The sequence below is a fragment of the Trichophyton verrucosum genome (assembly GCF_000151505.1).
Source record: "Trichophyton verrucosum HKI 0517 chromosome Unknown contig00080_128.r1.exp, whole genome shotgun sequence".
NCBI classification, from domain to species: domain Eukaryota; kingdom Fungi; phylum Ascomycota; class Eurotiomycetes; order Onygenales; family Arthrodermataceae; genus Trichophyton; species Trichophyton verrucosum.
Window position 1 is genome coordinate 27,690 of NW_003315589.1, and position 15,466 is coordinate 43,155.

A 15,466-nucleotide genomic window follows, 5' to 3' on the forward strand; every position below is an offset into this window, starting at 1 on the left:
GTTTATTGAGCGTGTTGATATTTGACTTCTGTGCCTGTTCCTGACCCTGATTTCAAACCATTTATTAGCCTTTTTGCTTTTGATTTTACCTTTTACAACGCCTTTTCTTCTCCTTTCCTTTGATATCCGGCGGCTTGATGCGAAAAACGACATATAGATCTCTGGTTGTTCGACACTTCTCTTTTTCCCCTTTTTGATTATGCCCTTCGCTTCGCTTACTTTTACCCATCCCCAACACTCTTTTATCACCCCCCGATCCGAGGTTTCAGGTTCATGTTGAGGATGGCATGTATGATTAATGGCGGGAGTTGTGTGCAGACTGAGAGCGTGGTAGGAGGAGCAGGAGGAAGAGGAGGAAGCGGAAATCCACGACATGACGATGAATGATAATGACGGTGGACGCAAGGAGACGAGAAGAAGGTGGGAATGGAAGCAGACATGCGAGGAGAGGTGAGAGATGGGTGGGCTGGTTTCTGTTCTTCAATTCTCCCTTGTGCCTGGGGATGCCACTCGCTCACCTTGCCTCCTATTTACTTTTGATTTCCCGCCAGATGTAATACCCATACCCATACCCATACCTATATTCTTATATGCATTTTATTTCTCAAGTAACTAATTGATTATCTTCTTGACTTTAACAACCTCTACTTACTCAGTACTGCTTCCAAGTTTTTCTCTAAATCACATCCCACATGCGAGACGAAAGCTCGTCACTTACCTAGGCCCCCTGGTGCTGAAATCTTAACCTTACGCGCTCCCTTGCCAGTTTTGTCCTTGTCTTGCCCTGGCAGATCCCGACAGACTTGTTATGAAGCTCATCTGCCTAACCTTCCCTGGCATGTCCTGCCCTGTTCTGCTTAGGTTCTAGCCCTGGAGGAAGAGAGCAAGATTAGCAGCAGGCAGGGTTGGAACAGGGAGTGTTGCAACCAGATGGCATGAAGTGTCTCGCCTATATATATCAGTGACCAGCGTGACGACCGGGATATACAAGTATCAAGCAAGCAAACAAGCCGCTAGCTGCTCATCATGTGTTCGGCTCTTTCGTATGCGCATACGAAGCTGGGAACCCGTTGAATGAGCGCCGGAGTGTAAGTATATCCCATGCGGAACATGGTTAAGTCTACCATGAAACGCCAACACAACTCAATTAGCTTGTGGTTGTCGACCATGTATAAACTCTTCGACCGAATTGGCCATGCATAAGCGCATAAATAAGCATCCTTCCACCCAGTCAATCTGTAATAGCCGACATCTGCCTGTAGATACCCGACTCACATCCACCCCCTAGCCACCACACTCCACAAATCAACATCTTCACATGGGACCTCTCCGCCTGCTCAGCCTTACCTTTTACGCAAAGGTTCGTCCCGCCCGTTCATTTCCGATGGCAGAGAGGCGATGGCAAAAGGGTGTATGGAGCCGTCCGTATAAGAAGTATCAATTGGCACGCCTGGTGTGGATGGCTCGACCCGTCTGATCCAACGGTCTCAGAGGCACAAACTTGGCAGCGAATCGAAGACTCGCCCTCGCCCGTCCCATCCATGCCCTTACACTCTGCTCCCGGCGCTATATCGCAAACCCCGTCCGTATTTCGTCGTCGCTTGCCCTCCTCCTCGCCGTCCCTTTTTTTGGTAAGTAAAGTAACGCTTTTTAATCTTTTGATATTTCTTTTTCTGCGTTTTTACCCCTGACAGCTTTACATAAGCATCCACGTGACCATGTTGATATTTTTCCGCTTTTGGCATTTCGCGACTTCAGCCCATCGACTCTTCAGCTTCAGCGACGCTCAACAGCCGCTGGACACGCTGAATCTGCGCTGGCCTGGCGAGATCAGACGATCGCGGCCGGAGTTCGCGCAAGTATCCGTCCTCCCAAGCTCCATCTGATGGCCCCATGCTGACTTTTACATCTGCTCGCTCTCCCCACACCGGCCAATCAGCTCCGCAAGGCCCGAGGATCGCAAGGGAATTACAAGCCACTAAGAATTTTTCCCGCCCCTTAAGAAACAAGCCAAAGCAGCTGCTCGATGGGCTTGCTCTCAGGCAGCTTTATTTTAGTCTTCACACAAGCCGCAGCAGTAGCCCTGCAGGCACGCTCTGTGTTGTGCTGGTAACCAGCGAGGCCAGGCCACTCAGCGTGCATCTGCATCCGTATATACTCCGTACATAGACAGGAGCGGCAGAAGGATTACTTACGGTAGTTAGTTTGGCCTCCCAGGGAGACCGAGCAGACCGAACCTAGCACCGCCCCCTGCCCCGAACGCAACCACTCGACCTGTCGGATCCCCGTCCTTGGTCCCCATCATCTGTGTGCCTATGCACGCTGTCACGGCTGTGAGTCCCGTCGTTGCGCCTCCTGGCTCTTTGTACGCTTCTGGCGACGGCCGTGGTTGGGTAGTATGTGCTCGATAAGACCTTGAGGGACCAGGACTGGAAGAGGTGTGTGTGGCCAGACGCTTTTTAAGCTCGCACGCCTGCATGCTTTTAAATAAATCAACTAAGATTCGATATTTCCTGCTCACTGGTTCTTGGGGATCAGATATTTTTTTCTTCTGCTTCCCTTCTTCTTGGTGTCTGTTTTTCGTTTCGTGTTTTCGCTCCCCCATTATTTGATCGAAGTGTTCTGGGTCTCTCTCTCTTTTTTTTTTTTTTTTCAACCTTGTCCGTTTCTGTTTACCCCCTTCTCTAAAGTCCCCGCTCTCCCTATCATCTTTGATTCTCTCTCTGCCCCTTTTTTTAGCGCTTCTTAGGAATATCGCACCCCATTATCGTCTTCAGCCTGCTCGCAATCCATCTTTTGCATCGGCGTGTTATTATTTTGGGTCGTTGCGTCCCTTAATGTGTTTTGTTTATATGTTAATTGAATCGACGGAGTGATATACTGCGTCGCCCACTGCACGGCTCCTCCACCCGCCTCACTCGACTTTTCGCCTCCTCCCAGTCCCAGACTCTTATCCGATTCTAAGAAAAGAACGGCAAACAAGCACGACTCGACACATTGACGGCCATCTGTATGTAAGCTTGTTTCAGATTATTGCTCTTTTTCTCCCATTCTTCGAGGTCTAGCTGTGGTGATATACATATATCATGTTTATGTGCATTGATATATAATGCCCGGCTACTCCCTTGCGGGCGAGTCTCTACATATGTGCAAGGCGAACGGCCGACATCCTAGAGGAAACCTTGGTTCCCTTACCGCCCGGCCACCCCTGCGCAGGTCTCTGTAACTGATGCCCAAAGATTACACAGCGTTCTCCGGCAGGCCCCCCGGCTCACCTTTCGACACATCTCTTTACTGCTGCTGCTGCTGCTGCTGCTGCGTCTACGGAGTATTCCTGCAGCTGTTGTTTCTGCTTGCTTGCGTGCGTGCGTGCCTGGGAGCTGGCTGGCTGGCTGGCTGTTCGTTCCGGCCTGCTGTCTCCGTCACCCTTTTCCTGCTTGGGGGGGTTTTCCGGTGATCCCTCCCATTCCATGCGCCTATACTGGCCTCCTCGCATTGTCCGCTGCATGCCATTTATCGTCCCTGTCGCACAAAATCTCGAAGATGTCTCATGCAAGTCGTGAAGCATAGTGCAACCGGCCCATAGCACAATCCCAAATCCACGCGCAACATCTCATATTACACCCTGATAGACGTCGTCATACCATCCCTCACTCAACCGAAAGAAAGATTGAGTGAAGGGGAAAGAGACGAACAGCGCTGTCTAGCCGAATTCTCGCTATCTTTGTCGTCGCTCATAGCCATTCTAACCCCATCTTTGATCATCTCTGGCAGATATTTGGGTGAGGTTATGGTTATATTCGTTGCTCCCTCCAGATTGCAAACATGACTTCGACAATACCGCAACCGACTCGGTTGCCTTCTAACCCACCTCCTCGAAGCCCTCCGAGATCAGCCCTTCCTCCGATACCAGCTTCGAAAACCAGGAAAAGCATGCCAGGGCCCGGCGACTCGGTTAAGCTATACGCAACTTCCCCCCTTCCTTCAAAATTACGAACTCCCTCCGCCGTCCAGACCAAGTCTGCGGTTCCATCTAATCTCGGAATATCGTCGCTTTCACCGAGTAAAAGCTCGTTCAGATCCCCCTCGGTATGCCTTACCCCTGGAAGCCCAGACAAAGCCGTACGCCGGACCGTGAGCATTGCTTCATTCCCCCAACCCCCCAAGGCCAGTCGACCCTCTCTCTCCACTCAATCTTCTTTCTCAGGAAATCCCCCCGATAGCCCAAGGTCAGTGCCGAATCCCAGGACGAAGAAAAAGGCTCCGCGCATAGATACTGGCGCGGGGTCGCAACTGAAGAACTCAAAAACACCAAGTCTGCTCAACGGTAGCGGGGATGGTAAATCGATACCCAACTCTCGTAACTCGGGAGGCCACGCTAGTATAGTATCGCCCACCCAAAGTCGGTGCTCATCCGCCCAGGACTCGTATTCGACCAGTGCCACCACGTATGATGATGAAGAAGGCACACGGCGAGGGCGAGATGGTGTTGATGACTCGACAGGCGGTTCGAATCGAAGTCCCAAGGGCAGAGAGGGCAAAGGAAATGTCCTGGTAAGTGTGCGAGTTCGACCAGACCTGTCGTCCGGAGAGGGCAAAAACTCTGAAGGAGAATGGTTGGTCGACGGTAGAAGGAGTTTGGTGTCGTATAGAGGAAAAGAAGGCGGCGATTATTTTTACGGTAATTATCAATCTTTACACTCGACCTTTTCGACACAAACATGGCGGGATGAATTAACTGTTCGATAGATAATGTTTTTACCACGCATGATAATAATGCTAAGGTGTACGATGCATCTGCGAAACGACTTGTCCGCCGTGTCATGGAAGGTTACCATGGCACGGTTTTTGCTTATGGAATGACCGGCACTGGAAAGACGTTCTCTATGCAGGGAACCGCTACATCTCCCGGTGTCATTCCCCTTGCGATCACAGATATCTTCTCATATATCAGAGAAACACCCCATCGCGAATTCTTGCTCAGAGTTAGTTATCTGGAAATATACAACGAGAAAATCCACGATCTGTTATCCATGTCCGCATCGGGGCAAGGAAATGGAACTGGGGCCCAAGGCCAGCAACAAGAAGAGATCAAGCTTCGCGAGGATAGCAAGCGAGGAGTTTACGCTACGCCACTCAAGGAGGAAATAGTCCAAAGCCCAACCCAATTGCTACGTGTTATCGCCAGAGGAGACCATTCCAGGAGAACGTCCAGTACGCAGTTCAACTCACGAAGTTCTCGAAGTCATGCTGTCGTCCAGATTGTTGTGGAAAGCAGAGAGCGAGCTCCTGTAGCTGGGCATGAGAAGCGGGCTGCAATTGCTCCCGGTGGAGTCCGTGTATCAACCCTCAGCCTGATCGATCTCGCTGGTTCCGAGCGTGCTGCCGAAAGCAAGGAACGCAGGGCAGAAGGTGCCCATATTAACAAGAGTTTGCTTACCCTTGGAACAGTCATTGCTCGTCTAAGCGTTGAGAAGGAGGGCAAAAATGGAGACAAGGAAGGAAAACATTTACCCTACAGAGACAGCAAGCTCACTCGATTGCTACAGCCCGCACTCTCGGGTAACTCCCTTGTCAGTATTCTATGTACGATCCAGGTTGGGTCTGGCGGAACCGCTGCATCTTCCCAGTCACATACGAACGAAACCATGAACACGCTCAAGTTCGCTGCACGAGCAAAGAATAACATCGTCAGCCACGCAAAACGAGCCGAGGAGTCTTTGGGCAGTGGTACAGGCGATGCAGGCAGCAGGGTCTTGCTTGAGAGGTACAGAATGGAGATCCAGTCTCTACGTCGTCAATTGGAGAATCAAGCCAAAGCGGAGACACCAACCACCACCTCCGAGACAGAATCAAAAGAAGAAGAGCGTGCCAGAGAAAAAGAAGCCGCGCTTCGTCACGAAGAACAAATGCTGGAGATGCAGCTTGCTCGTACCGCGCTGAAAGAACGAATTGAGCACTTAAACAGGTTGATCCTATGTTCAAAATCAACTGGCGTCAATGCAAGTCTAGCTAGGTTCTCCTCCCAAACCAGCCCAGGCTCCGTGGATATTCGATCACTACGATCCTCCGTTTCTCATTCTACACTGGGTGCCGGTACAGCATTGAATCGCTCTACATCTCTTGCCTCAATGAAGAGCAGTGCAAGTGCTGGCCATGCCAACGCAGTTGCCCCCTTTGCCCATCACCAAGATGACGACGATGAGATGATCGGTGAATTCGCGGACGGCATGGCAAGCTTGCAGGTCCAAGTAAATGCACTCCAGGCCGACCTTGCAGACAAAAACAGATACATCTCAACGCTTGAGCGTCGACTACTTCAAGCCCGTCGATCAAGTCATTCTCGTGTTTCCATGGGCCTGAACCATCACCACCATCTCAAATCGTGTAGCACGACATCTTCAAATAATGATTCGGACCTTGCCTCTCTTTTGCGGGAGAAGGACATGGAAATCGCAGACTTACGATTACAGTTGGACGACAAAGATCGAATGGTGGCCGCACTGAGATCGGCAGCGAGGCAAAGGGACATGGCACACCTGACTGGCGGGAGCACAAACGCAACTAATCGAGCAGATGCTGCGCCTACACCTCCACCGCTTCACCCACCGCCACCTGTGGGAGCAGATTACAAGATCATGGGCATCAACAACGCCATATTACCCCATCACAACAGCCACAGCCACAACAACCATCACAGCGAGACGAACTCATTATTTAGCAATAGTGGCGTTGGCTCTGGCTCGGTATTGGGACGGGTCAGCCCCAACCTTCTTCCGCCGGTGAAGTTAAGCGCCGAAGATAGAGATAGGAAGCGAAAGAGCGTTGATGAAATGTCGCGCATGCTGGATGAGATGATTCAAGATCGAGTCGAGAGCGGCCATCTCATTAAGACTTCCAAGGGTCATATGCGAGTTTCCAGTGCTGGTGTATCCCCAAAGAGCAACGATGGAACTCCGCAAAAAAATAGCAGGATGTCAAGAATGTCAACTGGCACAGTTGCAGACCTGTCGTCCAGCAATGGCCTCTTCTCGGACGTCACCTACAGCCATTCTCGCACCAAAGACTCCATTTCCACCAATTCCGACAATCAGCTTCGGCGTGATGAAGAACCCTCGGAGCAAAATGCAACGAACATGGATACCTCCGTTGACAAACCGGCTCCGAGGCCTATGTCATCGTAGTCATCCCTACACTACTTGCCCGTCCAAGTAATGCTGGTCACGATTCTCTCGATTTAATTCCATATACAGTTTACCAGTTAACCTTGGTTGCTTTTACCTAGAGCTTGATACATTTCTCTACTACGCCTTTTTACCATTTATTACCTACTTATTTTTATGCCTTGGTCATGCACGTTTTTCTTGCGAAAAGGGTCTTTCGATTTCATCTTATCTTTCCTTTTTCCTCTCCACAATTTCCCGCCATACCATCTTCGCTTGCTTTTCCCCGCCGGCAGCCTGCGTACTCCGTACATTGTGCTATTTCTACTTCTTTGTACAAGTTGGATATCCTGATTTTTCTCGTTACTTGTTTGTTTGGCCTTGGTGGTCAACCTTAATTCGCTGGTGTTTTGATCAGTCAAAAGCCAGATACGATTGGTTTGCCGCATTTTTCCTTGCTTGTTTCTTCTTTTTCAGACATGTCAGTTATATATCCCCATTCTCCTCTTTTGCGTATCTTATGACTACTTTTGTCGCGGTCTCCCTAATTTTTTTTTTTTTATACGAGCTTTGCTCTTTGTTCCCAATCATTAGTGAGCGGAGAATTGAAATGAAGTACTTATACAGCATGATGTATGAATAGAATACTATTCGTTCTCATCTCTTTCCGACGTCTTTACTGTTTCCCGTTCCAACCTAAGATAGAGCAATCGATGTACTTGTATATAGCGATACTATTTATAGCGCTGCAAGTTCCTGGGTATCTTTAAGGAAATCGAAATATGCCACTAATTTTTATAAGATAACTAATCCATCGAAAAGGAAAGAGAAGAACGAAAGAAAGCTGGGCATAGTAGTTGACCAATATACTCAATAAGAGAACCCGTATTACCCAGCATTAGTTGTGCTTTCTGTATCAATGGCGTCATTGGCATCATGATCATGAATTGCTCCATTTTCTATCAACACAGCACGTAGCTTGTCATTCTTGGATGCAATAGCGACTAACAGTGGAGTTCGGCCAAATTCATCACTGACATTTACAGAGGCTCCACGCGCAATTAAACGGTTTATCAGGTCCATATGCCCAAAAGTCGCCGCTGTAAATAACGGTGTGTGCTCACTATCATTCCGAGTCTCTATATTCGCTCCACGATCAAGAAGCAGAGTGGCGGATTCAAGGAACCCTTTTCTTGTAGCTGATGATAAGGGGGTATCTCCGGCTGAGTCTTTAGCTTCTATATTTGCTCCATGTTCAAGAAGCAATTTGGCAAATTCAGTATTCCTAAGACCAGCGGCCACATGAAGCGGGGTGCTACCTGTGTCATCTTGTAGGTCTATGTTAGCCCCCTTCTTAAGCAGGAGTTCGAAGGCTGACATTTGATTTTCCTCCATTGCAATAGCTAAACAGCAGCTACCGTTGCTGTCCAGAAAATCGATGTCAGCCCCATTATCAATCAGCAGTTCCATGATGTCCACATGCCCGTATTCGGTAGCTCCACCTAAAGGGGTCATGCCATCCTCATTCACAATGTCGATGGAGGCTCCTTTATGTATCAAGAGCTTGGCAATCCCCAGATATCCATTTTCAACTGCTAGGGACAAGGCAGTGCGATTTTCCTCATTCATATGATCTAGATCAATATCTTTCTCAAGTAGGAGTCTGACAATCTCTTCGTTTCCATGTTCTGCAGCAATTGTTAATGCAGTATCACCGTGCGGTACATCAGTCTCGAATTTTGCTCCATGATCAAGCAGCCATTTTACTTTTTTAGTGCTGCCTTCCTCTATGGATTCAGAAAATGGGGTATTGCCTTCATCATCACCCAGATTGATATCCGCCCCTGCGTTAAGTAACAGGGCTGCTAACTCTTCATTTCCCTTCACGATCGCCCAAAAGAATGCTGAATAATGACTACCAGGATCCCGGATGTTTATATTCAGATCAGGGCATCGCTTTATCAGCAGCTCGGCGACATTATAATGACCGCGAGTTGCTGCTAGGATCAGGGGTGGGCCGGAAGACGCAGCGTTAGGGTCGGCCCCGTGATCTAGAAATTTTCCAACTGCGGCAGCGTTGCCGGTGTCTGACGCGCGATACATTCCGCTTCCTCCAGAGTATCGAATACTATATTGATACAGGAAGGTATTCAGCCCCTGGTAAAAGCGCCGGCAGGTTCGGGCAAGGGTATTGATATCGTGTGCATTTCGTGACGCTTTGGCAATAGCTATTACCAACTCAAGAGGTAGTTCAGCCAGTCCCATGTTTGTTTTTTATGCTGCTCTTTATCTTGTCTTCTTCTTGCTCATTTCTTCTCGTCTTTTTGGCTTTGATACCGCGAAAAGGAGAACCTTTCAACCTTTTTGGGAATTGGGAACCTAAAGCTGATATCACGTGCCTCGGCTGCTGAGTCATCACAGAGCCTCAACTTCTCCTTTTTTTTTCTTTTATCTCAACATCAAAAAGGCAAAAAAAACGGACGAAGCGGAAGAAAAAGGCGGGACAAGATAGTTTGCGGCTACGCGATCACAGGTAATTTTGCTAAGGGACGCTGAGCGGTTTCAGGAGAGAGTTGACGCGGGGTGTTTGCTAGCTCGGACCCTCGTTGGCTACCATCGAATCCAATAGTTGGCACTGTGTACTCCGTACAGAAGCTTGTCGGAAACGGAGTATTTCCTACGGAGTCAAGGTACTTCGAAGCAATGGGACGTTGAGTATCAGGATTGTCAGCGTGCATGGAGGTTATTAATATCCTGCAGAATTATTCACCATCGCACGTAGCCACCAACGGCGACAGAACGCTCCGTCCTTAGTCAGGCCAGTCTGAGAGCAGTGCAGCCTTTCGTCTGCCGTTCCCATGCCGGTTCTGAAACACTGGCGGCTCCACCACCGAGGGCCATAGTTCGGCTATCACGAATCACTAATCGCGACACTTTCATGTCACGGTGCGGGCTGGGATGCTCTCCCTCGCTGCAGAGTCTTCAAACGGGCGAATCGCCCCAGGACCATGTCCAATCAGCTCCTGTCAGGGCACTTTTTCGCTGTTGTCCCTGTACGGAGTACCTGGAACCTGAAGCTTGAAACGCGAGATGAAGTGGAACATGAGGGATTGGTTTTTGTCTGTCTGCGAAGAGGAGGGTGTCTCTTCCTTAGCCACTCAGGATGGACATATCAATTATTTGATATACGGAGTATGGATCATCGATGAGAAAAAAAGAGTGCTGTCCGACCTCCAGCCGTGGCACCAGAGGAGACCCATCTATGGATCGTCTCCCAACTCGTCCACCACATCGTTCGGATTCCCACTCCCCCCCTTGCTGTTTGACGTCACTCCTGGCCGCCTGTCAAGGTGATACGCTGCTGCGAAGGTGCTATGGAGTAACATGGGTCCCGGTTATGATTAGGATCCGCGGTCTCAACCTCTTTTCCCCATATTTGGTGTCCTCCGTCCCGCTGGTCTCCTGGGTTGGATACGGTACCTCGTACGCGGGCTTTATCGCTCTCTCTTAGTGGCGAAAATCGCTCTTCTTTTTCCCTAAATAATAACCAGGTCAGCTTCGTCTCACGCGATTCTCTCATCCTTGTGTGTGCATGTTTGATATAGATACAGATATCCAGGAGATATATTTCCACCAGATAGGGTGCTGGCCTGCCCAAGAATAGATATCTCTTACCGCGCTTATGGCTCCTTGATCCAGGGGCTGCCTCTCATTACATACATACTCTCTTCTTGTCTTTCTGTTTTTCCTTCTTCTCTCCTGGATCTTCCTTTTCTTCCGCCTTTGGGAGATTTACAAGAACTATATACTTAGTGATCGACTGGCATCGGTTTAGCCTTCCACTCGTTGTGCATCGTGTCTTTTTCATATAGATAGCCGGGTTCCACCGCGGTTACATATATGCTTCAATCCATATATGTACGCTGACCCCTTGGAGGCCCTTTTGCTCTTGTGCCCCGTGCCCCCGCAGTGCCTTTGCTAGCCTTAACTGCCGTTCCTTTTAAATATTTCGCTCTGGGGTCGTTTTCCCTTTGTCTCTCCCTCTCCGCCCAAGACTGTGTTGGAGCACACGCTCGACCATATTTTCCTCTGGCCGGCCTGGTGGAAGATGCCCTCTCTGAGCCTTTAGTCACTCCTTTATTTGCACGTCTGTTACCGGTCTTTTTTCCTTTTGGAAGGGAAAACGTCTCTCCTTAGCCGATATATTGCAGTCGTTTTAACGAAGGCTCAACGTGGAATCTGGATTGATACTTTACCCATTATTGGCATCAACCATATTTGGTGCACTGAAGGAGCAACGAAGCTGGGCAACAAAAGTCGCGGCCTGACTGTTTCGCGACGCCATCCATCTTCCAAAGAAAAAAGACACTCCCTTATCCTGTGATCTTCAACATGATTATCGCATCTCGACGAAATTTGCATGACATGAGTATGCGCAGAGCACCGGCTACCTTATCCAGTGGCAGTCTGCGGGTTCCCTTACTCGACTCTCCACTACCGTCTCCAAGTCTTCCCGCTGCCGTACCTCGACAGGGTAAAAAGCCATTGCCAAGATGGTTGATACGGCTCCGGAGGCTTGCTCTGTGGATTGGGTGCTTGGTTGGAATATTCTTTTGCATACAATCTACCCCTTGGTTCGCTCATCTTGACCCAGTCACGCCGGTAGGAGCTACTGGAAGCTATGAGATTGTTGAGAGTGATACATTGCCAGAAGTAGCTGGTCCAATTCTAGTGGACGACGAGCGTGGAAGGGCAAGGTGGACTATTTCCTTACCAGAGAATCTCGATTATCCCCTCTCTCCTGCAGAATACTCGAAAATATGCAAGGACGCCGAGGCAATGTCACTCCATCTAGCCGATGGAAAAGAACATAGTGGATATTACCACGTGGATAAGAATTATATCGATATTGACGAGGCGAAGCGGCGAGATATCATCCCATCAAAACTCAATGGACGCATTCCCAGAAATGTTGCAGATAACGTCGTTGGTGGAGAGAAATATCTCAAGATGCGGGATACCATGCCTGTCTGTAAGAAGAGCTTGACATTTGTGATGCAGACGGAAGATGCAGGCCTGGGGGCTACCTTGATGGGTTTATGGATGAGCTATGGCCTGGCAAAGAAAGAAGGACGTTCATTTTTCATCGACGACAAGAACTGGTCTTATGGTCGATATACCAATTATTTCAAGCAACCTCCGTTGCCAGACTGCCAGCCTCCCCCAGTTTCGCATAGAACTCCATTCCCTCACCACGCACGCCATCTTCTCGTATCATCGGCCACTACTCAGTGGACTTTCGGAACCAAATTCAACGAGCGGTTTGAAAGCTCACGAAAAACAGGCGCTGACAGGCAAAAGGAGATGTTCAAATTCCTCCGCGCGGGATACGAAGCACTCTTCCATATCGACAGCGACGATGCAAAGTACATTGAGCAACGAATGGCTGAGATACGCAGCTCTATTCCAAAGGGCGGTGGCCCTCTAATCAGCATCCATGTCCGCCGTGGTGACCGCCATCCATTCGAGTTCCAGTACGAGAAGTCCTACATCCCGCTTGATATATATGTCGATGCGGCAAACGAACTCGTCACCTCCTTTTACAACCAGAGGTCTATATTCTCCTACAACATCAACGGCAGTAGTAGCAAGAAGGCCTCCGAAGCCCAGTACAGAGCTACATCGAGCATGATTCTCGCCTCTGATGACCCAGAGACTTATACTTCTCCTGAGATGAAAGGCATCGTCAAGGCGCAGTCAAACCTTGTGTCAAGTGGTGACGGACCTCTGGACGGCTCTCGAGATCTCCCTGAGGAACCCAGTGGTAAATCCGCTAAAATTGTTGCTAAGAAGCCCCAAAAGGACCCCAAAATTGACTGGGACGGTGGCTTTTTCAACAGCATTTTCTGGTCTCTTGGGGATACCTCGCTTATCCCTTCGGCGGAAGGCAGCCCTTCCGCGTCTCAGGGGACGTCTTCCGTATTCCCCCCACATCGCGTTGTCCGCGAATCGGAATACGAGAGACTTCGTTTCAACCCATCTCCCGAGGCTCTCCGGTTGCGCGAGCTTGTTGCTAAAACATACCTTAACGACCTATCACTTCTAGCTGAGGGAGATGGTGTTGTTTGTGCTGTGAGTAGTACTACATGCCGGCTATTAGCCGTCATGCTGGGATGGAATAAGGCAATTACCCATGGAGCTTGGAAGAACGTTGATGGGAAGATAGACTGGATGGGAATTGTTTGATCAACGGGTCATGCCCTTCTTATTTTCCTATGATGGAATACACGGCTAACGGTCTGTTCTGGAAGAAATTCCTGGCGTTTTGTCTTTATTTTTGGTTGGGCTATTCCACTGAGCGCTTGCAGCGACTTTTGAACTCATCTTGTTTTCTTCATTCGTTTACATATCTTCTTCTTCCTCTTTTTATTGTTCTTTTCTTTTTCTCCCCTTTTTTCGTTTTAAAGCAACATGATACCCTACATATCAGATGTCTGTCACCCACATATGTTGCTGGCCACAAATGTCATAGAATATTTTATTTCTGGGTTTCACAGGCGACACCACACGGTTTGTGTACCGTACCTGGAATGGTTTACCATTTCCCAGCGGATATTGATATCCGTCCGGAATGCAGTATTACGATCTACCCCCGCTATGACACTACCGCGAAACAAATAGACAGTGAGGTAGATGAATCAGGAATACATATGCTTCCGACAGGTTCAAGTTCGAGTTACTTTCATTTCGTGTAGTAGCATGATTATTACTCCGTATTCCCGTAGTAAAGATTAAAAAGTAGCAAAAATGTTGTTGTGAACTAATATTTAACTAGCAACTGAACGCCAACGGGCCCTCCCCCAAAGAAAAGAGAATAAAAGGTTGTGGTATGATACCTAGAATATCCGCGCCATCTCCCATCCATCGATTGAAACGGCTTCCAAAGTTAGAGCCAATACAAAGAAAAGTAAGAAAGCTAAAGAGAGGCCAAGCGAGGGAGGCAGCATTGTAGTGTATTTGAAAAGAGTTTTCAAGAAGCGATCTCGAGTTCGGAGATACGGCCAGGCGCAAAAGTATCCTTCCATTCATCCCACATCTTTTCCAATTCTTGAATGTATTTTTCATGCAGTTCATCGATATATGAGTCTTCGACCTTGCTCCTATCAGTCTGCTGGATGACTGGAATTGGCCTACCAACAACTATATTCAATGGTCTGCGATATGGCATCAAGCCAACATCATAATTGAAGACACCCCGAGCATGGAAAAGTGGGATAGTGAAACCCATAGAGCTTTTAAGCAGCATCTGGAATCTATGTATGAGCGGATGCTGGTCTGACTTCACCTGCTCATACAGCTCGTTTTCGCCAAATGCGAGTACAGGAACAAGGTCTGCGCCAGTGCGGATTGCAAGCTTGACAAACCCCTTTCGTCGGCGCAGGATCAGTCGGAGGGTATGTGGCTGGGCATCAAGAGATTCTCGCGCACCGCCTATCACAATGGTAATTGCACGGCCCATGCCTTCTTTATTCATTCCACCCTTTGAAAGGATATTTTCGCAGGATTCACGGGATACGCTACCTAATCCCATTGCTAATGCCCAGTCTCGGTAGAAAGGAAGTCGGAAATTGGAGTCCAGGGTAAGCAGGGTATTTGTGATTCCCGGGAAGAGCTTTGAAAAGCCCAGCCCTTCAGTAGCGAAGGCTGCGAATGCTCCATGAGAAATAATCCCGTGTGGGTGGTAGCCAAAAATATACTTCCTAGTTGGTGGGAGAGGGACTGTTCGGTGAAGGCGAGCCGGGAAGTACGAGCCAAAAAGCTTCCATATGGGCAGGGACCGAATGAAGTTACTTCTCCTTGAAAGCCTACCATCTGTCGCAGCCTTGGAGAATAGTGATATATAAACCACGTATGGAAATAGGATGGGCCAGAATAAGGGGATGGCACAGCAGAAAAAGAAAGACATCAAGCAAAATGCGATCGAAATGGTATGAAGGAGGACGACGAGGGTCTGAAGCCGCCGTTTAAGGCTGATATTCAACGGAGCCCATCGAATTCTATCGTAACAAAAAAGAACTATCTGTTAGTTTCGCTATATTCCCTGCGGTTTGACCCGAACAAACGTACCCCATACGCTGAGTATAGTCGCTCTCAGAGTGAGGTAAGAGGGTTGTCGTAGTATTCGGCTTGAATGGGTCTGACCTCGTCCTGACCAGACCATGGCTTCTTCGAGCCGGCAGAGAGCTAGGCATAGCGTTTGCTACGCTACTCGTGGAAGAGGAGTCATTGAATAGCGACTCCGG

General features: G+C 48.8%; 5 protein-coding genes across 5 annotated transcripts; 2 read left to right on the forward strand and 3 right to left on the reverse strand.

The window, feature by feature from the left end:
• Positions 1-2,960: 2,960 nt before the first annotated feature.
• TRV_00723 (uncharacterized protein) lies at positions 2,961-3,508 on the reverse strand (the record flags this gene model as incomplete). Its single annotated transcript, XM_003025019.1, has 2 exons — positions 2,961-3,117; positions 3,276-3,508. 2 exons carry the CDS (start codon positions 3,506-3,508, stop codon positions 2,961-2,963), a joined length of 390 nt encoding a protein of 129 aa, XP_003025065.1.
• A 317-nt stretch (positions 3,509-3,825) lies between these two features.
• On the forward strand, positions 3,826-7,184 carry TRV_00724 (uncharacterized protein; the record flags this gene model as incomplete). The annotated part of the gene is made up of 2 exons (XM_003025020.1): positions 3,826-4,681; positions 4,750-7,184. The coding sequence occupies 2 exons, from the start codon at positions 3,826-3,828 to the stop codon at positions 7,182-7,184; spliced, it is 3,291 nt and encodes a 1,096-aa protein (XP_003025066.1).
• An 867-nt stretch (positions 7,185-8,051) lies between these two features.
• Positions 8,052-9,428, reverse strand: TRV_00725 (F-box domain and ankyrin repeat protein; the record flags this gene model as incomplete). Its single annotated transcript, XM_003025021.1, has 1 exon — positions 8,052-9,428. One exon carries the CDS (start codon positions 9,426-9,428, stop codon positions 8,052-8,054), a length of 1,377 nt encoding a protein of 458 aa, XP_003025067.1.
• Positions 9,429-11,555: 2,127 nt separating this feature from the next.
• Positions 11,556-13,409, forward strand: TRV_00726 (uncharacterized protein; the record flags this gene model as incomplete). Its single annotated transcript, XM_003025022.1, has 1 exon — positions 11,556-13,409. One exon carries the CDS (start codon positions 11,556-11,558, stop codon positions 13,407-13,409), a length of 1,854 nt encoding a protein of 617 aa, XP_003025068.1.
• A 784-nt stretch (positions 13,410-14,193) lies between these two features.
• On the reverse strand, positions 14,194-15,129 carry TRV_00727 (Diacylglycerol acyltransferase family; the record flags this gene model as incomplete). Its single annotated transcript, XM_003025023.1, has 1 exon — positions 14,194-15,129. The coding sequence occupies one exon, from the start codon at positions 15,127-15,129 to the stop codon at positions 14,194-14,196; it is 936 nt and encodes a 311-aa protein (XP_003025069.1).
• Positions 15,130-15,466: the final 337 nt, after the last annotated feature.